This window comes from Pecten maximus, chromosome 19 (assembly GCF_902652985.1).
Source record: "Pecten maximus chromosome 19, xPecMax1.1, whole genome shotgun sequence".
Lineage (NCBI taxonomy): Eukaryota > Metazoa > Mollusca > Bivalvia > Pectinida > Pectinidae > Pecten > Pecten maximus.
The window spans coordinates 27,315,964-27,339,709 of record NC_047033.1 but is presented as its reverse complement, the minus strand read 5'-3'; the positions used below and the strand labels follow the sequence as shown (position 1 = coordinate 27,339,709).

The following is a 23,746-nucleotide window of genomic DNA, read 5'->3' as shown; positions in this document are numbered from 1 at the left end:
GAATCATACCTAATGTACAATTTGATATGAACAAACCCCGATCGATATGTGAAACAGCTTACACACAACGACTTGATGTGAACAGAGACTCTGGTATGTGAAACAGCTTACACATGACAACATGATATGAACAGAGACTGGTATGTGAAACAGCTTACACATGACAACTTGATATGGACAGACCCTGATCGATATGTGAAACAGCTTACACACAATGACTTAATATGAACAGAGACTCTGGTTTGTGAAACAGCTTACACATGACAACCTGATATGGACAGACCCCGATCGATATGTGAAACAGCTTACACACGATGACTTGATATGAACAGGGACTGGTATGTGAAACAGCTTACACACGACGACTTGATATGAACAGGGACTCTGATATGTGAAACAGCTTACACACAACAACTTGATATGAACTGACTCTGATATGTGAAACAGCTTACACACGACGACTTGATATGAACAGAGACTTTGGTTTGTGAAACAGCTTACACACGACGACTTGATATGAACAGAGACTTTGGTTTGTGAAACAGCTTACACACGACGACTTGATATGAACAGAGACTTTGGTTTGTGAAACAGCTTACACACGACGACTTGAATATGAACTGACTCTGATATGTGAAACAGCTTACACACGACGAATTGATATGAACAGAGACTGGTATGTGAAACAGCTTACACATGACAACTTGATATGGACAGACCCTGATCGATATGTGAAACAGCTTACACACGATGACTTGATATGAACAGAGACTTTGGTTTGTGAAACAGCTTACACACGACGACTTGATATGAACAGTGACTCTGATATGTGAAACAGCTTACACACGACGACTTGATATGAACAGTGACTCTGATATGTGAAACAGCTTACACACGAAGACTTGATATGAACAGAGAATCCAGAATGTGTAAGAATGTCCTGTATTTTTCAGACGCGCCAGGCGTTCCTCCGTAGTCTATATTAATTCAGTTCATTTTCTATGCACAAAGATCATATGGGCCAATAACTGAAAATTGGAAGGAAACTTCAGACTGATGCTCATCTTTCTAATTACTCCTGGTGGCTTAAATAAAATATCACGTCTTCTGAATTTGTAAACACAGTTCCAGTCTCAGAGTTCCCAAGTCGTGTCTTACAGAATATTCTGTGGCTCGAATAAGCTAGCCCTTACATATGTACCTCGCTGTAAAGCAAACTTCTTTATTGTATCCTCGCTGTAAAGCTAACTTCTTTATTGTATCCTCGCTGTAAAGCTAACTTCTTTATTGTATCCTCGCTGTAAAGCTAACTTCTTTATTGTATCCTCGCTGTAAAGCTAACTTCTTTATTGTATCCTCGCTGTAAAGCTATCCTCTTTATTGTATCCTCGATGTAAAGCTAACTTCTTTATTGTATCCTCGCTGTAAAGCTATCCTCTTTATTGTATCCTCGCTGTAAAGCTAACTTCTTTCTTGTATCCTCGCTGTAAAGCTAACTTCTTTATTGTATCCTCGCTGTAAAGCTAACTTCTTTATTGTATCCTCGCTGTAAAGCTAACTTCTTTATTGTATCCTCGCTGTAAAGCTAACTTCTTAATTGTATCCTCGATGTAAAGCTATCCTCTTTATTGTATCCTCGCTGTAAAGCTAACTTCTTTCTTGTATCCTCGCTGTAAAGCTAACTTCTTTATTGTATCCTCGCTGTAAAGCTAACTTCTTTATTGTATCCTCGCTGTAAAGCTAACTTCTTTATTGTATCCTCGCTGTAAAGCTAACTTCTTAATTGTATCCTCGCTGTAAAGCTAACTTCTTAATTGTATCCTCGCTGTAAAGCTAACTTCTTTATTGTATCCTCGCTGTAAAGCTATCCTCTTTATTGTATCCTCGCTGTAAAGCTATCCTCTTTATTGTATCCTCACTGTAAAGCTATCCTCTTTATTGTATCCTCGCTGTAAAGCTAACTTCTTTATTGTATCCTCGCTGTAAAGCTATCCTCTTTATTGTATCCTCGCTGTAAAGCTAACTTCTTTATTGTATCCTCGCTGTAAAGCTATCCTCTTTATTGTATCCTCACTGTAAAGCTATCCTCTTTATTGTATCCTCGCTGTAAAGCTAACTTCTTTATTGTATCCTCGCTGTAAAGCTATCCTCTTTATTGTATCCTCGCTGTAAAGCTAACTTCTTTATTGTATCCTCGCTGTAAAGCTAACTTCTTTATTGTATCCTCGCTGTAAAGCTATCCTCTTTATTGTATCCTCACTGTAAAGCTATCCTCTTTATTGTATCCTCGCTGTAAAGCTAACTTCTTTATTGTATCCTCGCTGTAAAGCTATCCTCTTTATTGTATCCTCGCTGTAAAGCTAACTTCTTTATTGTATCCTCGCTGTAAAGCTAACTTCTTTATTGTATCCTCGCTGTAAAGCTATCCTCTTTATTGTATCCTCGCTGTAAAGCTATCCTCTTTATTGTATCCTCGCTGTAAAGCTATCCTCTTTATTGTATCCTCGCTGTAAAGCTAACTTCTTTATTGTATCCTCGCTGTAAAGCTATCCTCTTTATTGTATCCTCGCTGTAAAGCTAACTTCTTTATTGTATCCTCGCTGTAAAGCTAACTTCTTTATTGTATCCTCGCTGTAAAGCTAACTTCTTTATTGTATCCTCGCTGTAAAGCTAACTTCTTTATTGTATCCTCGCTGTAAAGCTAACTTCTTTATTGTATCCTCGCTGTAAAGCTATCCTCTTTATTGTATCCTCGCTGTAAAGCTATCCTCTTTATTGTATCCTCGCTGTAAAGCTAACTTCTTTATTGTATCCTCGCTGTAAAGCTAACTTCTTAATTGTATCCTCGCTGTAAAGCTAACTTCTTTATTGTATCCTCGCTGTAAAGCTATCCTCTTTATTGTATCCTCGCTGTAAAGCTATCCTCTTTATTGTATCCTCGCTGTAAAGCTAACTTCTTTATTGTATCCTCGCTGTAAAGCTAACTTCTTAATTGTATCCTCGCTGTAAAGCTATCCTCTTTATTGTATCCTCGCTGTAAAGCTATCCTCTTTATTGTATCCTCGCTGTAAAGCTAACTTCTTTATTGTATCCTCGCTGTAAAGCTAACTTCTTTATTGTATCCTCGCTGTAAAGCTAACTTCTTTATTGTATCCTCGCTGTAAAGCTAACTTCTTTATTGTATCCTCGCTGTAAAGCTAACTTCTTTATTGTATCCTCGCTGTAAAGCTAACTTCTTTATTGTATCCTCGCTGTAAAGCTAACTTCTTTATTGTATCCTCGCTGTAAAGCTAACTTCTTTATTGTATCCTCGCTGTAAAGCTAACTTCTTTATTGTATCCTCGCTGTAAAGCTAACTTCTTTATTGTATATATGTCCTGGAATAGGACACTTTATCCCAGTCATTCTTATAGTCCACCCAGCTGTATAAATAGATACAGATGCTGGTAAGTAATCCTGTGGAAATATACATTAGTTCCTTTCCAGGACTAAAGACTAAAACATCAATCATACCGGTATGAGGATGTCATTGAGAAATATCAACTCCAGGCAGGTTTTTTTTCAGTTTTAACAAAAAGCCCTCAAAGGGCATTGACATCCCTAGATTTGCTAATGCAGGGCTCAGCTCCATAAGGATGATGTTTCTGTACTTGTCAGAGGTAATACACAATAATTCCATTGTGTACTTTACATCTTTGTTGTAATCTACTGAGACGGACCGGAAATTTGCTAGATAGTAAAATTTGCAGGTTTCGTGTTACAGTGCCACTATAAAGTTAACTGTAGCAAAGATATCATTCGAAACTTATTGATTTCTGGGAGAACCTCGTACGGCAGTGATAGTTAAGGCGTCCCTTAGCTGTGACCTAGGATTACCAGACTACAGATCACCTACAAAAGAGTTCACCCTGACTTGGCTAGTGACTCTATCACAAGGAAACTTAATGAAGCAAAGGAAATAACAGAATTTACAGCAATGCTCATGCAGGTTTTTATGAAACGTGATGAACACTAGAAATACTTGAGGAAACTGCCATGGTGGCCATATGGATGTCATGGAAGTCTCGGAAGTCGTGGGGTCATGGAGGTCATGAAGGTCATGGAGGTCAGGGAAGTATTGGGAGGTCATGAAGGTGTTGGAGGTCATGGAATTCATGGAGGTCATGAAGGTGTTAGAGGTTGTGGAGATCATGGAAGTTTTGGAGGTCATGGAAGTGTTAGAGGTCATGGAGGTCATAGAAGTGTTGGAGGTCATGGAGACCATGGAAGTATTGGTGGTCATGGAAGTGTTAGTGGTTGTGGAGCTAGGTCTTGGAATTCATGAAAGTGTTGGTGGTCATGGAATTCATGAAGTATTGGAGGTCATGGAAGTGTTAGAGGTCATGGAGGTCATAGAATTGTTGGAGGTCATGGAGGTCATAGTGTATAGTTTTTACCCAAGACAAATAGAGATGAATTTGCTTAGATCAAGGGCTGCATACACAGTCAAAAGAAAAGTCCAAATCTTAGACACATTCCATACATTGTGTTGTCTTTCCAATGACATTACACATACATGTTTCAGTCTTAGCAAAACTTGAATAATCCACTTAGCACAGACATTTACCAGTAAAATAATGCTCTGCATCTACTCTAAAATTAGAGCACTTTTCAAAATGTGATCCTTGTATAAATGGTAAGATTTACTTATGGCTTTAAATACCAGTCCTAAAAATTTGAAGAAAAAAAAAAAAGCCCAATAAATAATTAAAGAAGGAAATAAGAAATCTCAGGCATTCTATATATGCACTCACATTTGAATGATTGGTTCTATGTCAGACTGATCTTTCCTCTGAATGATTTCATAACAAGGGGAGCCTATATAGCTACATATGAAATCTTAGATCAATAAAAAAAAAACTCTGAGAACTGTCATTAAGAAACAGTTAAAATTCAAGATGGTTGCATGTTGACCATTATTTATGTTTTTATGATTAGTCTTATATCTGACCATACACATTATTTGTTAGTTAGTTGTTGAGTTGAGTCGAACGGTTTTCTCGTCCATATGTACAGACCAATGGACAGACAGACGGAGCCCAATTAAATATCCCCCGCAAACGCATGTATGGCAAATAAGAACCCAAATTTACTTTCTATATGACGTTGTCAAGCCCAAGATAACCTTCTACCTGATGTTCGTTAATGTCAAAGACAAGGTGACCTACTTCTGGTACATAATGTCAAACTGTCTATATATAACATTAAGATCAACACATTTCCAGTGACTATAAATAGTGTGCAGCAAATAGAGCCCAGACTAACTTTCTATCAGGTGTTGGTCAATGTCATAATGTAGGTCAAGGTGACCTAATTCTGGTATGTGATGTCACACTGTCCATATATAACATTATAACATTTAGACAAACACATTTCTAGTGACTATACAGATTAACTTTCTATATGATTTTAGTCAATGTTATAATGTAAGAAAAATTAACTAAATTCTGGTAAATAAAAAAACACCCAGTTCTGGGTTGTAAATAAAACGTGTGTATAACTACCGTAGGTTTTATAGTAATATGAAGTGTTAAAGGCTAGCACTTACCTCCGCGTCCAGCTTGACCGGTCTCAGGCCACGAGAAGTGGTTCCATGCTTCTGTACAAAAAAAAAGAAAACTTTTTAATTAATTTTGCTGAAAATATTCAACCAACCATATGAAATTGGCATTTATCCAGCGGCTGATTTCCCCTACATTATCATAATGTCCCTAACTTTGATCAGTGACATCAATCATGTGGCTGATTTCCCGGTACATTATCATAATGTCCCTAACTTTGATCAGTGACATCAATCATGTGGCTGATTTCTCCGTACATTATCATAATGTCCCTAACTTTGATCAGTGACATCAATCATGTGGCTGATTTCCCAGACATTATCATAATGTCCCTAACTTTGATCAGTGACATCAATCATGTGGCTGATTTCCCCGTACACTATCATAATGTCCCTAACTTTGATCAGTGACATCAATCATGTGACTGATTTCCCCGTACATTATCATAATGTCCCTAACTTTGATCACTGACATCAATCATGTGACTGATTTCCCCGTACATTATCATAATGTCCCTAACTTTGATCAGTGACATCAATCATGTGACTGATTTCCCCGTACATTATCATAATGTCCCTAACTTTGATCAGTGACATCAATCATGTGACTGATTTCCCCGTACATTATCATAATGTCCCTAACTTTGATCAGTGACATCAATCATGTGACTGATTTCCCCGTACATTATCATAATGTCCCTAACTTTGATCAGTGACATCAATCATGTGACTGATTTCCCCGTACATTATCATAATGTCCCTAACTTTGATCAGTGACATCAATCATGTGACTGATTTCCCCGTACATTATCATAATGTCCCTAACTTTGATCAGTGACATCAATCATGTGACTGATTTCCCCATACATTATCATAATGTCACTAACTTTGATCAGTGACATCTATCATGTGACTGATTTCCCCGTACATTATCATAATGTCCCTAACTTTGATCAGGTGACATCAATCATGTGACTGATTTCCCCGTACATTATCATAATGTCCCTAACTTTGATCAGTGACATCAATCATGTGGCTGATTTCCCGGTACATTATCATAATGTCCCTAACTTTGATCAGTGACATCAATCATGTGGCTGATTTCCCCGTACATTATCATAATGTCCCTAACTTTGATCAGTGACATCAATCATGTGGCTGATTTCCCCGTACATTATCATAATGTCCCTAACTTTGATCAGTGACATCAATCATGTGACTGATTTCCCCGTACATTATCATAATGTCCCTAACTTTGATCAGTGACATCAATCATGTGGACTGATTTCCCCGTACATTATCATAATGTCCCTAACTTTGATCAGTGACATCAATCATGTGACTGATTTCCCCGTACATTATCATAATGTCCCTAACTTTGATCAGTGACATCAATCATGTGGCTGATTTCCCCGTACATTATTATAATGTCCCTAACTTTGATCAGTGACATCAATCATGTGACTGATTTCCCCGTACATTATCATAATGTCCCTAACTTTGATCAGTGACATCAATCATGTGACTGATTTCCCCGTACATTATCATAATGTCCCTAACTTTGATCAGTGACATCAATCATGTGACTGATTTCCCCGTACATTATCATAATGTCCCTAACTTTGATCAGTGACATCAATCATGTGACTGATTTCCCCGTACATTATCATAATGTCCCTAACTTTGATCAGTGACATCAATCATGTGACTGATTTCCCCGTACATTATCATTATGTCACTAACTTTGATCGGTGACATCAATCATGTGACTGATTTCCCCGTACATTATCATAATGTCCCTAACTTTGATCAGCTTGACTGGTCTTTTAAATCAAGATGATAAAATATTGGTTTACATGTATCACATTTTTCCTACTTAAATATACCACATTTGACCCAATAAGCTGCACTTACTAAAACACAAAAGGGGTGTGTTTGATGTAACCAGCGAAAAGTTTCCATGTAAAAGGAAAGTTAGGTGGAAAAAATAATGTTTTTTTCTTTCCTTGTCATCTTCATGTACTGGAAACAATCCAGTCTTTGGTTAAAAGATTGAAAATTCTATTGGTAGTTCACTGAGATGGGAAAGTTTTTACATATTTCCATTTTCTGAAAACAAGAGGCCCAGAGGGCCTGTATGGCTCACCTGGTTGATTTGATAATGATAAAACCAAGGAGCAGGAACTACAAGTAAGTCTTTTTGGGCTTGGAAATACACCATGGCCTATTTTTATATTTGTTAATCTCTTGATGCCCAGCAATGCTATATACGGTTATGGGGTAGGGATCTCAACAGTTTCAAAGGAACAAAGGAACTAAGTCTTCAGGGGTTGGGAAAGACTCCAGGGCCAATTTTTCCAGCATGAATGTGTTTATCTTTTGATGCCAAGCAATACTATATATGGCTAAGGGGTGGCCAACAGTTTCAAATATAGTCAAATTGCTCCCTTTTCCACTGCCCCCTCAGGTCCCTGGGGGGCGGAGGGTCAGCCCCATCATTTGAATAAATTTAAGTACCAACCACCTTGGGATGATTTCTACCAAATTTGGTTAAATTCTGATAAGTGGTTAAGAAAAAGTCAATTGTTGATGGACGGGCGCCAGACGCCAAGGTATGGCATAAACTCACCTTAGTCCTTTGGGCCAGGTGAGCTTAATAGGTGGGCAGGCATATTTAGGGGCAGCATAATGTGCTTGTTAGGTTAAATATGGTAACCATGACAAGGAACTTATCATTTCAGATCTTCTATTAATTAATTTGCAGGGAAAATTTATCATAAAATTATCTCCTTCACAGGTATTTACTCCTAATAAATAATCTTAATGTATAATATCATCATTAAGACTAGTTACAGTAATGGTATTTTTTGTTTTTTTTTACTTTTTCCATAATCTGTCCGTCAACATTGTTCATGCTCAAGTTCATGGAAGAAAACAAAATGTTACAGTATACTGTAGTAAACGGAACAACAACCCAGGATAATTACAGCTCCAACGAATAATTCAATATTCTCCTGGACCAGCAGTTATGTGACATGTCTGATTAAATTTAATCTGGCAAATTTTGTGAAGAATTTGAAACATTGAAACATATCGGATTACAGAATCTGATTATACATCTATAGCACCACTGTATGAGCTAATACAAGTTACGGAGAATTCCTCTGGGAAGAGAGGCAGGTAATGACTGATCGTATTCCGACAGCTAATTCTTCTAATATTCAGTACAGGCAGTACACGCAATCTCAGCCACAAAAATCACTGTACAGAGAATGCAGAGCTTCTCACTCCATATTAGTTCATTCACCAGAAATTTCATTCCTTTCGATCAGAAACACAAATAATAAATGAAAATCAATTTTCGGCAGCTGAATTAATCAAAGAAAAGTTTAAGCATGATACAGAATATGATCTTATACATAGAAGTTGGAGTACAGTGTATATTGGTGAAATTGATTATCAAGGCCTTAGTTACGAGTTTCTTAATGCTCACACCTTTATGGGCCTCGGAGTATTACCAGAAATATGATCATTACAGGTTAGCAACACTGGAACAGATCCTACAATATACAGTACCGTTAATGTCCTATAATATACACTACCGTTAATGTCCTATAATATACACTACCGTTAATGTCCTATAATATACAGTACCGTTAATGTCCTTATAATATACAGTACCGTTAATGTCCTATAATATACACTACTGTTAATGTCCTATAATATACAGTACCGTTAATGTCCTATAATATACACTACCGTTAATGTCCTATAATATACACTACCGTTAATGTCCTATAATATACACTACCGTTAATGTCCTATAATATACACTACCGTTAATGTCCTATAATATACATGCAGTACTGTTAATGTCCTATACAGTTAATGTCCTATAATATACACTACCATTAATGTCATATAATATACACTACCGTTAATGTCCTATAATATACAGTACCGTCAATGTCCTATAATATACAGTACCGTGAATGTCCTATAATATACACTACCGTTAATGTCCTATAATATACACTACCGTTAATGTCCTATAATATACAGTACCGTTAATGTCCTATAATATACACTACCGTTAATGTCCTATAATATACAGTACCGTTAATGTCCTATAATATACACTACCGTTAATGTCCTATAATATACACTACCGTGAATGTCATATAATATACACTACCGTTAATGTCCTATAATATACACTACTGTTAATGTCCCATAATATACACTACCGTTAATGTCCTATAATATACACTACCGTTAATGTCCTATAATATACAGTACCGTTTATGTCCTATAATATACAGTACCGTAATGTCCTATAATATACAGTACCGTTAATGTCCTATAATATACACTACCGTTAATGTCCTATAATATACACTACCGTTAATGTCCTATAATATACACTACCGTTAATGTCCTATAATATACAGTACCGTTAATGTCCTATAATATACACTACCGTTAATGTCCTATAATATACACTACCGTTAATGTCCTATAATATACACTACCGTTAATGTCCTATAATATACAGTACCATTAATGTCCTATAATATACACTACCGTTAATGTCCTATAATATACACTACCGTTAATGTCCTATAATATACACTACCGTTAATGTCCTATAATATACACTACCGTTAATGTCCTAGATCAGCATGTTAACCAGAGGTTTGATCGGTACAGTATTGCAGCCTCCGCAGTAAAGATTCCAGTGTAAATTTTAGTGGCGTGACCTTTTACGAGACACCGATCGCGGGGAGTTTTGATTTCATATGTCATCATGCATTGTAACACAAACAGCACATCACAGTTTGATATTTATATAATCCCAGTGCTATCTTCCTACACAGATTTTGTCTTGGTAACACACAGGTGAAATTCCATTAACTTCCAAGGGTTTTTACTAATCCACACAGAAATATATTCATATTTTTACATGCACATATACCTGTAAATGTCTCACACTGCTCCAATCAATGTCACAAGTAGACACCCTTCATCATTTTACCCAAATACTTGTTAGCGTATTCAGATTTGAAGAACTGTTAGATGCCTTCCAAGCTTCCCACAGACACTGATTTAAATCTGGTACCACTCCATCATTCACTTCCAAGATCTAGTTATACGAATAGTCTACACACCTGACGTAACAAGTGACAAGCTTATATCTACCAGTCTTTTACATTGATCCAGAAGTTACACACTCAGCTATCTTTCAAAGTTTGCCACATGCACAGCACATCCAGACTGAGCAATTGATTTTTAAATCTTCCAAAGTTAAACTTGGCATATTGCTAGCACAGTACATGCCACCAACGTATCCATCCAGCTGCTAGTTTGACAAATACTGTCTTTTAACAGGCGAAATAGTCACTTTACACTCCTCGTATAGAAAGACTATCGAGGGGAATTAAAGGAATATTCCACTACATATTCCAGGGACAATAGCTGACAATGGACCAGTCCATATAGACATGGACATGTTAGATAAGTCTGATCGAGCTCTTGCTGGGACAGAGTGCCATATATATCTTACACTTACGTACTGGCACCAGTAATCGGCATGTCTGACTGCATGGCTACACGGATACCACACAACTTACTGTCATTTCATCCCAGTAACAATACAAACACATTAATGTGTCTTCACAAAAAATCCATATTCTCTGTTTTCTTTAATTATTCCCTGTACACCTCCCCTCAATCATTCACTGTAGTAACCATGGTTACTAAACTAGGGAACTCTGTAACCATGGTTACTTATATACACCCCAGCTGGTGGTATGGAAACTAAATTACAGTTACATAAGATACAAAATTTTATTTTTAATTCAGGAGTTATCAGTCAGCATAAAAAAAATTAAAAGAATTAGAACAAGAATAACTTAAATATATGGTGCCATGGTAACCAATACATGTCACCATAGATATACATCTAGGTATGTTGTCATGGTAACTAATACATGTCACCATAGATATACATCTAGGTCTGTTGTCATGGTAACTAATACATGTCACCATAGATATACATCTAGGTCTGTTGTCATGGTAACTAATACATGTCACCATAGTTATACATCTAGGTCTGTTGTCATGGTAACTAATACATGTCACCATAGTTATACATCTAGGTCTGTTGTCATGGTAACTAATACATGTCACCATATTTATACATCTAGGTCTGTTGTCATGGTAACTAATACATGTCACCATATTTATACATCTAGGTCTGTTGTCATGGTAACTAATACATGTCACCATAGTTATACATCTAGGTCTGTTGTCATGGTAACTAATACATGTCACCATAGTTATACATCTAAGTCTGTTGTCATGGTTACAAATACATGTCACCATAGTTATACATCTAGGTCTGTTGCCATGGTTACTAATAAATGTCACCATAGTTATATACATTTAGGTCTGTTGTCATGGTTACTAATAAATGTCACCATAGTTATACCTCTACGTCTGTAGTCATGGTAACCAATACATGTCACCATAGTTATACATCTAGGTCTGTAGTCATGGTAACTAATACATGTCACCATAGTTATACATCTAGGTCTGTAGTCATGGTAACTAAAACATGTCACCATAGTTATACATCTAGGTCTGTAGTCATGGTAACTAATACATGTCACCATAGATATACATCTAGGTCTGTTGTCATGGTAACTAATACATGTCACCATAGGTATACATCTAGGTCTGTTGTCATGGTAACTAATACATGTCACCATAGTTATACATCTAGGTCTGTTGTCATGGTAACTAATACATGTCACCATAGTTATACATGTAAGGATGCTGTCATGGTTACTAATACATGTCACCATAGGTATACATCTAGGTCTGTTGTCATGGTAACTAATACATGTCACCATAGTTATACATCTAGGTCTGTTGTCATGGTAACTAATACATGTCACCATAGTTATACATTTAGATCTGTCGTCATGGTAACTAAAACATGTCACCATAGATATACATCAAGGTCTGTAGTCATGGTAACTAAAACATGTCACCATAGTTATACACATCTAGGTCTGTAGTCATGGTAACTAATACATGTCACCATAGATATACATCTAGGTCTGTTGTCATGGTAACTAATACACGTCACCATAGGTATACATCTAGGTCTGTTGTCATGGTAACTAATACATGTCACCATAGTTATACATCTAGGTCTGTTGTCATGGTAACTAATACATGTCACCATAGTTATACATGTAAGTATGCTGTCATGGTTACTAATACATGTCACCATTGACATACATCTAGGTCTGTTGTCATGGTTACTAATACATGTCACCATAGTTATACATTTAGATCTGTCGTCATGGTAACTAAAACATGTCACCATAGTTATACATCAAGGTCTGTTGTCATTGTAACTAATACATGTCACCATAGTTATACATCTAGGTCTGATGTCATGGTAACTAATACATGTCACCATAGACATACATCTAGGTCTGTTGTCATGGTAACTAATACATGTCACCATAGATATACATCAAGGTCTGTTGTCATGGTTACTAATACATGTCACCATAGTTATACATCTATGTCTGTTGTCATGGTAACTAATACATGCCATCATAGACGGAAATCTAGATTGTAGTCATGGTAACTATAAATGTATGTCACCATAGTTATAGTTATGGTTAAATGCATACCTCTTAGTCATATCAGAGACATGTATACAGAGAGATTGGCAGCTCTCTGTTTGCCCTTGTGTTTACATAGTGGCCCCTGACCTTCCCACAATCCTTTGCGGTCGCTCGGTTCAGTCTTCACTAGACGCCATATTGGAGAAAACTTGAAAACCAGACACATAATTATCGATAATTTCTATTTGAAATCATCACCAAGATCCAATTATGTGCTTTAATTTTATTAATATCAAAGTGCAGAAGTGTCATCAATATGAAATATATCACAATTTGCTGTCCAAGTGTTTGTATTTTGAGTATGAAAGTCAAGCACAATGCAGGAAAGATCGGCGGGAATCTCCAATTTTCGAAAAGTCCCTATGGGATTTTCGAGAATACGGATAAATGACAACAATGTGCATGATAATCAAGACCACATTCCATAAGTATGATAGCTTTTGGTTAATGTGGTAACTTTTGTAGTGGCCAAAATAAAACTATGTGCTTTTTGTGTGCGTTTAAAATTGACGATGTTTTGGTCTGACGTAATGGCGGCTATTTACAAACTTGGACATGTCGAATAGGGCCCAATGGATTTTAGAAAATACGGATAAATGACAACAATGTGCATGATCAATAAGACTATATCCCATAAGTATGATAGTGTTTGGTTAATGTGGTAACTTTTGTAGTGGCCTAAATAAAAACGATGTGCTTTTTGTGTGCGTTTAAAATTGAAGATGTTTTGGTCTGACGTAATGGCGGCTTAATTACAAAACTTGGACATGTCGAATAGGACCCAATGGATTTTAGAAAATACGGATAAATGACAACAATATGCATGATCAATAAGACTATATCCCATAAGTTTGATAGTTTTTGGTTAATGTGGTAACTTTTGTAGTGGCCAAAATAAAACGATGTGCCTTTTGTGTGCGTTTAAAATTGACGATGTTTTGGTCTGACGTAATGGCGGCTATTTACAAACTTGGACATGTCGAATAGGACCCAATGGATTTTAGAAAATACGGATAAATGGCAACAATGTGCATGATCAATAAGACTATATCCCATAAGTATGATAGTTTTTGGTTAATGTGGTAACTTTTGTAGTGGCCTAAATAAAACGATGTGCTTTTTGTGTGCGTTTAAAATTGACGATGTTTTGGTCTGACGTAATGGCGGCTTAATTACAAACTTGGACATGTCGAATAGGACCCAATGGATTTTCGAAAATACGGATAAATGACAACAATATGCATGATGTTTTGGTCTGACGTAATGTCGGATTAACCAGAACATGCCGAATAAGTTCCAATACTACGATACACACATGCGCATAGCCCGATTTACCTGCGCTCGCGTGTGTTTGATAGGAGACATGACGCTCTCGATAAGGGATATGCTTGAGTGGTCACGAATAAAGGGAGCCACTATGTGTACGGGGAAATAGCGATGTTACTAATCTCTCTGTATATATGTCTCTGGTCATATCAACTAATAACATGTCATCATTGTTAAAAAGGTCTGTAGTCAACTTCAATATATATTACCATAGTAACACATTATACAAAATGACATATCTAGCTGTATAACAGTTTAAGCTTGAATTTAAAAAATAACTTAACACAGCATTTCAGAAGATAAATAAAACATTGTACAGTAACTTAAATGGACAGGATATAGGAAGTGTATACCACCTGTTTAAACTCAGAAAACTGAGTACACTGGTATTGTTGAACAAATTGTATTAACTACAGGAAACTAAACACTGGTATTGGTGAATAAATTTGAACTTAAAATAGGAAATTGAACACTGGTATTGATGAAAAAAACTGAACTTAAAACAGGAAACGGAACCCCAGTATTGGTGAACAAAAAAGAACTTACTACAGGAAATTGAACACGTATTGGTGAACAAAATTGAACTTAAAACAGGAAACTGAACACTGGTATTGGTGAACAAAATTGAACTTAAAACAGGAAATTGAACACTGGTATTGGTGAACAAAAATGAACTTAAAACAGGAAACTGAACACTCATGTATTGGTGAACAAAATTGAACATAAAACAGGAAACTGAACACTGGTATTGGTGAACAAAAATGAACTTAAAACAGGAAACTGAACACTGGTATTGGTGAACAAAAATGAACTTAAAACAGGAAACTGAACACTGGTATTGTGAACAAAAATGAACTTAAAACAGGAAACTGAACACTGGTATTGGTGAACAAAAATGAACTTAAAACAGGAAACTGAACACTGGTATTGGTGAACAAAATTGAACATAAAACAGGAAACTGAACACTGGTATTGGTGAACAAAACTGAACTTACTATATGAAATAGAACACTGGTATTGTGAACAAAAATGAACTTAAAACAGGAAACTGAACACTGGTATTGGTGAACAAAAATGAACTTGAAACAGGAAACTGAACACTGGTATTGGTGAACAAAACTGAACTTATTACAGGAAATTGAACACTGGTATTGGTGAACAAAACTGAACTTAAAACGGGAAACTGAACACTGGTATTGTGAACAAAAATGAACTTAAAACAGGAAACTGAACACTGGTATTGATGAACAAAAATGAACTTATTACAGGAAACTGAACAATGGTATTGGTGAACAAAACAGAACTTAAAACAGGAAACTGAACACTGGTATTGGTGAACAAAACTGAACTTATTACAGGAAATTGAACACTGGTATTGGTGAACAAAACTGAACTTATTACAGGAAATTGAACACTGGTATTAGTGAACAAAATTGAACTTAAAACAGGAAATTGAACACTGGTATTGGTGAACAAAAATGAACTTATTACAGGAAACTGAACACTGGTATTGGTGAACAAAACTGATCTTATTACAGGAAACTGAACACTGGTATTTTGAACAAAAATGAACTTAAAACAGGAAACTGAACACTGGTATTAGTGAACAAAAATGAACTTAAAACAGGAAACTGAACAATGGTATTGGTGAACAAAATTAAACATAAAAAAGGAAACTGAACACTGGTATTGGTGAACAAAAATGAACTTAAAACAGGAAACTGAACAATGGTATTGGTGAACAAAATTAAACATAAAAAAGGAAACTGAACACTGGTATTGGTGAACAAAAATGAACTTAAAACAGGAAACTGAACAATGGTATTGGTGAACAAAATTGAACAAAATTACTAAAGGAATCTGAACTCTTGGTAAACAAAATTGTACTTACTACAGGAGAAGATGGTGTCACCTAGAGTCCATGACCAAGCAGCATTAACAGGATTCAACAAGTTAGACAAGATGTGTACAATACTTAACTATTAACAGGCATATCACTGGATTAAATATATTATAATACAGCACCGTCTCAGGAAATCTTCTTTATTATTGTCAGTACATGTCACATGGATAGACAGGAATATGTCTACCTACTAAAGACACAGGGACAGCCAGGATTGTGTCTGAACACTTAAGACACATTGACGGACAGAATTGTGTCTATAGATTAAGACACATTGACAGACAGGAATGTGTCTGAACACTTAAAACACATCGACAGACAGGATTGTGTCTGAACACTTAAGACACATGGACACACAGGATTGTGTCTATAGACTAAAGACACACGGACAGACAGGATTGTGTCTACAGACTAGAGACACACGGACAGACAGGATTGTGTCTACAGACTAGGGACACACGGACAGACAGGATTGTGTCTGTGGACTAGAGACACACAGACAGACATGATTGTGTCTACAGACTAGAGACACACGGACAGACAGGATTGTGTCTACAGACTAGAGACACACGGACAGACAGGATTGTGTCTACAGACTTAAGACACACACACACAGACAGGATTGTGTCTACAGACTAGGGACACATGGACAGACAGGATTGTGTCTACAGACTAGAGACACACAGACAGACAGGATTGTGTCTACAGACTAGAGACACACAGACAGACAGGATTGTGTCTACAGACTAGAGACACACACACAGACAGGATTGTGTCTACAGACTTAAGACACACACACACAGACAGGATTGTGTCTACAGACTAGGGACACACACACAGACAGGATTGTGTCTACAGACTAGGGACACACACACAGACAGGATTGTGCCTACAGACTTAAGACACACAGACAGACAGGATTGTGTCTGAACACTTAAGACACATTGACAGACAGGATTGTGTCTACAGACTTAAGACACATGGACAGACAGGATTGTGTCTGAACACTTAAGACACAGGGACATCCAGGATTGTGTCTGAACACTTAAGACACATGGACAGACAGGATTGTGTCTATAGACTAAAGACACATGGACAGACAGGATTGTGTATACAGACTAGAGACACAGGGACAGACAGGATTGTGTCTACAGACGTAAAATACATTGACAGACAGGAATGTGTCTGAATACTTAAGACACGCAGACTTAACATATACAACTGTACATTTCACTACCACTATACGTTTGATAACCAGTTTGTAATATCTAAGATGAGGTCAGTCAGATTAAACTGACCACAACAGTTATGAAACCATTATAAGTGCTTCAGTTGTAGTTTCAAGCCCTTATCCTGTCATCAAGATATCTTGTTCCGAGGTGGCATAATTTTGACATTAAGGAAGCTGCAACATTTTTTTCCTTATACATTCTTCAGATTTATATCAAGAACTTATACCACGAGAAAATGAGTTATGCCATTTAATTAATCTCAAATAATTTAATACACTTTTATTAATTTTCAACCAGTTTGTCTGAAATACATATATGTAGTGATGTCGATGGTGGCACTGTTCCCTACACATTCTTAATGACAGTTTATTCAGGATTCTTAGCGGTTTTGTTCAACGGTCATCATTTGCCGTAAGATATTCTTGAAAACAAGAGTCCCATGGGCCTTAACAGTCCCCTGAATTTTGAAATGTTTCAGTTAATACAACCCTTTTTGACCCCGCCTGTAAGGCCAGGGGCTCAGTCAGGACCAACATGTGCATTATCCATCAAGCTGATAATGTTAACAAAGCTTTAATGAATTCCAATAGAAATAATATTAAACAAATGATAGTAAAAAATGTGATTTCCCTATGTAAACTAACGTAAAGTTTACCTCCCTCCCCAGGGGCAAACATGAGACCCCAGAGTCATGAAATCCACAATTTTGGTAAAGCACCTTAAGACCTTTTCATCTATGAAAGTATATTTGATCCTACCTTATTTGGGTCTTGAGAAGATCCGAAGCTTTTTGAAATTTCCGTTAATTTGACCCTGCCCATAAGTCCCCTGGGGTCAGTCAGTGCCAAAATGCACATACTATTCAACAGACATCCCATACTGATAATTCTAACCAAGTTTGTATTATTTTCCAAAGCAATTGAAACAAATAATGCTCAAAAATGTATTTTATCTATATAAACTATAGTAAACTTTACCCCCTCCCCAGGGGCATACATAAGACCCCGGCAGGGCCATGAAATTCACAATTTTGGTAAAGGACCTAAGACCTTTGTATCTGTGAGGAGTATTATTTTGATTCTACCATATCTGGGAGTTGAAAAGAAGATTTTTGAAATTTTAGTCAGTTTGATCCTTTTTGGCATTGCCCTTCAGGCCCCTGGGGGAGGGTACCATATAATTAACAATTTTGGTTGACCTTTAGCTATGGAAGCTTCCTTTGAAATTTCATTGAATTTTCTAGTTTTGGAGAATAGGTCTAAAATGTAAATAGTTAAAGGGCGGATGATGCAAAACAGACAAAAGGCGATTAGAAAATTAAAGGTCACCTAATTAAAGCCAAGCTCTTCATCCCTACAGTATCACTTCCCTTCCCCCCTACTATATACTTCTATTGCAACACCTTTCCTCCCCACAGTAACACTAATCGACTCCCCCTATCCACTGTACCACTACCCCTTCCCCCACAATACCACTTCCCCCTCCCCATGGTACCACTTCCCCCTCCCCATGATACCACTACACCCTCCCCTCGGTACCACTACTCCCCCCCCTCCCCCCCCCCCCCCCCCCCCCCCAAAAAAGGTACCAACTTCCCCCGGCCCCCTCCCCATGGTACCCACTACCCCCGGCCCCCTCCCCATGGTACCTCTTACCCCTCCCCATGATACCACTACACCCTCCCCTCTGTACCACTACTCCCAGGACCATGTTACCAATACTCCCCCCCCCCCCCCAAAGGTACCACTACCCCCGGTCCCCTCCCCATGGTACCACTACCCCGGCCCCCTCCCATGGTACCACTACCCCAGGCCCCCTCCCCATGGTACCACTACACCCACCCCTCGGTACCACTACTCCCCGACCTCACTGTATATTACTCCCCCTCCCCTCGGTACCACTACTCTCCCCCCCCACCTCACTGTACATTACTCCCCTCCCCCCACCTCACTGTACATTACTCCCCCCCCCTCACTATACATTCTCCCCCTCCCTCGGTACCACTACTCTCCCCCCCCCACCTCACTGTACATTACTCCCCTCCCCCCCCCCCCCCCCCTCACTGTACATTACTCCCCCCCCCCTCACTGTACATTACTCCCCCCTCCCCCTCCCCTCGGTACCACTACTCTCCCCCCTCCCCACCTCACTGTATATTACTCCCCCCCCCCCACCTCACTGTATATTACCCCCCCCCACCTCACTGTACATTACTGCCCCCTTCACTCGGTACCACTACTCTCTCCCTCCCCACCTCACTGTACATTACCCCCCCCCCCCCCCCCCACCTCACTGTACATTACTGCCCCCTTCACTCGGTACCACTACTCTCTCCCTCCCCACCTCACTGTACATTACTCCCCCTCCCCTCAGTACAACTACTACCCCCCCCCACCTCACTGTACATTACCCCCTCCCCACAGTACCAGTACTCCCATCTCCTTCCCCAAAAAAGAAGATGTATAAAAGACATAAAGTGAAAATGATAACCACAATTACAGACTCCATATGAGGACAACAAGATTATTATACTGACCCCCGGTCTGGGAAGGGATAGGTACACTGGCTTGTCCATGCGTCCTTGACACACATCATTGACCTCTTTAACAAGAACAGACAGGTCATTAATCTGGGACTCCCAAGCATCGGAAAACGTGTCCAGGTTTTCTCTGGCGATCTTACTATTTGGATACTGACTGAGGGTTTTTGCCGCCATCATTGTCTGGAAGGAAAAAAAAAAGTAGTTAAATTGGATGCAATTTTTTCTGTAGATCAAGCGAAATCTATAAATCTGACCCTTTTTCTTTGAAGGATATAACTTAATTACCAGTTGCTGTCAAAGAATGCATTTGAACGACAGATTTTAAGGTTAAAATTTTTCAATGGCATAATTGAAAGTTTCTGATGTAATTGAGATAATAATTCGGAGTTTTATATACCGCTGTATCACAGCACCATTAACAAAGCTGTCTCAAAGCTATTCACAAATTATTATCATTAGTTATTGGGCCTTGAGAAACCAGCCAATGTCTGTCTCAACTCCCTGCCCTAATATGTAATCATTTACAGCCGATCGCGAGTCGACTGGAACTAAACCAAGTAAAGTATCTTGTTCAACGATACAACACAGCGCCAGTGCCTGGACTTAAACTAGCGACCCTTCGGTCACATAGCCCTGTGTCCTACCACTAAACCACCATGCCTCTATATTCTAATGTACAAATAAAGCTGATGCATGGACACCTAGTATGGAAAGTATTAGCACCAACTCAAGTGTTGCATGGGTCAATCTTGAAACCAAACTATTGACTTTGCCTTTCTCTCTAAAGATCAAGTGTCTATAACGTCATCCAGTCAAGGAAAGGAACAAGATTTTCAACAAGGCCACCATCTTCAATATACCACAGGTCAGGTTAGTATACCACTTGGTGAAAGTCCATCTCAATGTCATTAATAAAGTAGTACAACTTTCTGTCCAGAAGTATTCTATCTCAATGTCATTAATAAAGTCATACAACTTTCTCTCCAGAAGTATTCTATCTCAATGTCATTAATAAAGTCATACAACTTTCTGTCCAGAAGTATTCTATCTCAATGTCGTTAATAAAGTCATACAACTTTCTGTTCAGAAGTATTCTATCTCAATGTCATTAATAAAGTCATACAACTTTCTGTCCAGAAGTATTCAATCTCAATGTCATAAATAAAGTCATACAACTTTCTGTTCAGAAGTATTCAATCTCAATGTCATAAATAAAGTCATACAACTTTCTGTCCAGAAGTATTCTATCTCAATGTCGTTAATAAAGTCATACAACTTTCTGTCCAGAAGTATTCTATCTCAATGTCATTAATAAAGTCATACAACTTTCTGTCCAGAAGTATTCTATCTTAATGTCAGTGATAAAGTCATACAACTTTCTGTCCAGAAGTATTCTATCTTAATGTCAGTGATAAAGTCATACAACTTTCTGTCCAGAAGTATTCTATCTCAATGTCATAAATAAAGTCGTAGAACTTTCTGTCCAGAAGGATTCTATCTCAATGTCATTAATGAAGTCATACAACTTTCTGTCCAGAAGTATTCTATCAGCGGTGAAAACAAAATTTCAAGATGTGGACCAAACACAACTCATCAGTGACAATCTTGCTTCTAATTCAGGATGAGTAGCTACAATATGGCAGCCATGACACAGGTCTCAAATTCTGTTTAGACTGTGGCTGTATGACCCAAGTCTGAATTTCAGTTTAGATTGTGGCTATATGGCCCCGGTCTGAATTTCAGTTTAGATTGTGGCTATATGGCCCCGGTCTGAATTTCAGTTTAGATTGTGGCTATATGACCCAAGTCTGAAATTAAGTTTAGATTGTGGCTGTATGACCCAAGTCTGAAATTAAGTTTAGACTGTGGCTATATGGCCCCGGTCTGAATTTCAGTTCAGATTGTGGCTATATGGCCCAGGTCTGAAATTAGGTTTAGATTGTGGCTATGTGATCCAGGCCTGAATTTCAGTTTAGACTGGTGTTATGGCCCAGGCCTGAATTTCAGTTTAGACTGGTGTTATGGCCAAGGCCTGAATTTCAGTTTAGACTGGTGTTACGGCCCAGGTCTGAATTTCAGTTTAGACTGGTGTTATGGCCCAGGTTTAAAATTCAGTTTAGACTGGTGTTATGGCCCAGGCCTGAATTTTAGTTTGTGCCATCTGCGGACCAAATACAAATTTTTATCTATACGTACCAGTGGTCCTATAGTCCTAATGATAGAGTCGTTATGATCTGCAGCGATGACTAGAGGCTCTGTGGTAGCAATGTGTCGGAACAGCTTACATACCTGTAACACAGAGAAACCACTCTACAGTAAACCACTCTTTCAGAGGTAAATGTCATTTCTAACTTTGAAAATTTGTAGAATCAATTGTCTGTATAATTCAAATGACAAACAGGATCAAATCAATAATGATTACAGTTTCTTCAAGATTAATTCAAGTTTCCATTTTCTATGTAAGCCTTACATCCTCCATACAAATTCAGCAATGCAGAATATCACTGATGTTGAAACTTTTCGAATTATTTTCATATGTAAATTAAATTAGTTCAGGTGAATTCCATCGGTTATGTTCCTACCTCCTCAAGTTGTTCCATATGCTCCTCAAACTTGACAGTGAGCTCCTCTACTCGTTCAGCCTCCCCAGCGATCCCTGCACCCTTGAGACATTTCAAAAGCTCATGATCCTCATTTGTCTTGAACAGATCCGAGGCCTGTTCCATTGCAGTATCTTGGAGCTAAATATAGAAACAAATTTGATACCAAATCACTATGGCAACAACATGAATAGATAAAGAAAACAATATTTGTATCTCTACCATAACGTTTGACATTTTCCTTATCTCTGCAGTACAGAATTGCATTTTCAACATCTGAAGTTTTTGTCTTTCCTAAAATGTGTTATTACCTAACTGTAATTTTAATCATGACTCACTGTTTCCAATTATTTATTGAAAAGAAAACCTTTATGTAAACTCTTTTTATAGCTAATAGACCAATTAGTCTGGTAGAAAGATCAGTTAAAGTTGTTTCAAGGTCATTTTTAAACAGGTCTGTATTTAGATATTTGCAATCAACGCCCTGGAAATTCAAAATTGTTGATGAAGGGAGATAACTCTTTTGAACCATACCTGTTCTATGACTTGATAAAATTTCATTTATGTATTGAACACATCGTCCTTGCAATACATAAGGGAGATAACTCCTATGAAATAACAGTTTAAAAGTTTAATTGCTATTAAAAGATTGTGTTAAGAGTTGGTTTTCATTTCGTATTGTTTAACACTCTAAGGTCATTTAAGGATCGATGGGGGTTAAGAACTCAAAAGTACTGACCAGTTTGTTTAAACGTTTGGATACTGACACCGTCTTCAGAATGGCTGTCTCCATGTCAAGGCTCACATTCAGGTCCCTCTACAAAACCAATCACAAGTT

General features: G+C 37.7%; 1 protein-coding gene across 2 annotated transcripts in view; it reads right to left on the bottom strand.

Moving 5' to 3' along the window:
• LOC117317959 (alpha-catulin-like) overlaps positions 1-23,746 on the bottom strand; it is a 43,977-nt gene that overhangs the window by 6,620 nt on the left and 13,611 nt on the right. The window contains exons 8-13 of one of the 2 annotated variants that reach the window (XM_033872927.1): positions 23,648-23,725; positions 22,891-23,049; positions 22,505-22,597; positions 20,303-20,488; positions 16,523-16,543; positions 5,588-5,638 (exon numbers count right to left, since the gene is read on the bottom strand). In XM_033872927.1, coding sequence (XP_033728818.1) covers positions 5,588-5,638; positions 16,523-16,543; positions 20,303-20,488; positions 22,505-22,597; positions 22,891-23,049; positions 23,648-23,725 — 588 coding nt within the window. The remainder of the gene's footprint in view (positions 1-5,587; positions 5,639-16,522; positions 16,544-20,302; positions 20,489-22,504; positions 22,598-22,890; positions 23,050-23,647; positions 23,726-23,746) is intronic. The other variant, XM_033872928.1, reaches the window with a different exon arrangement.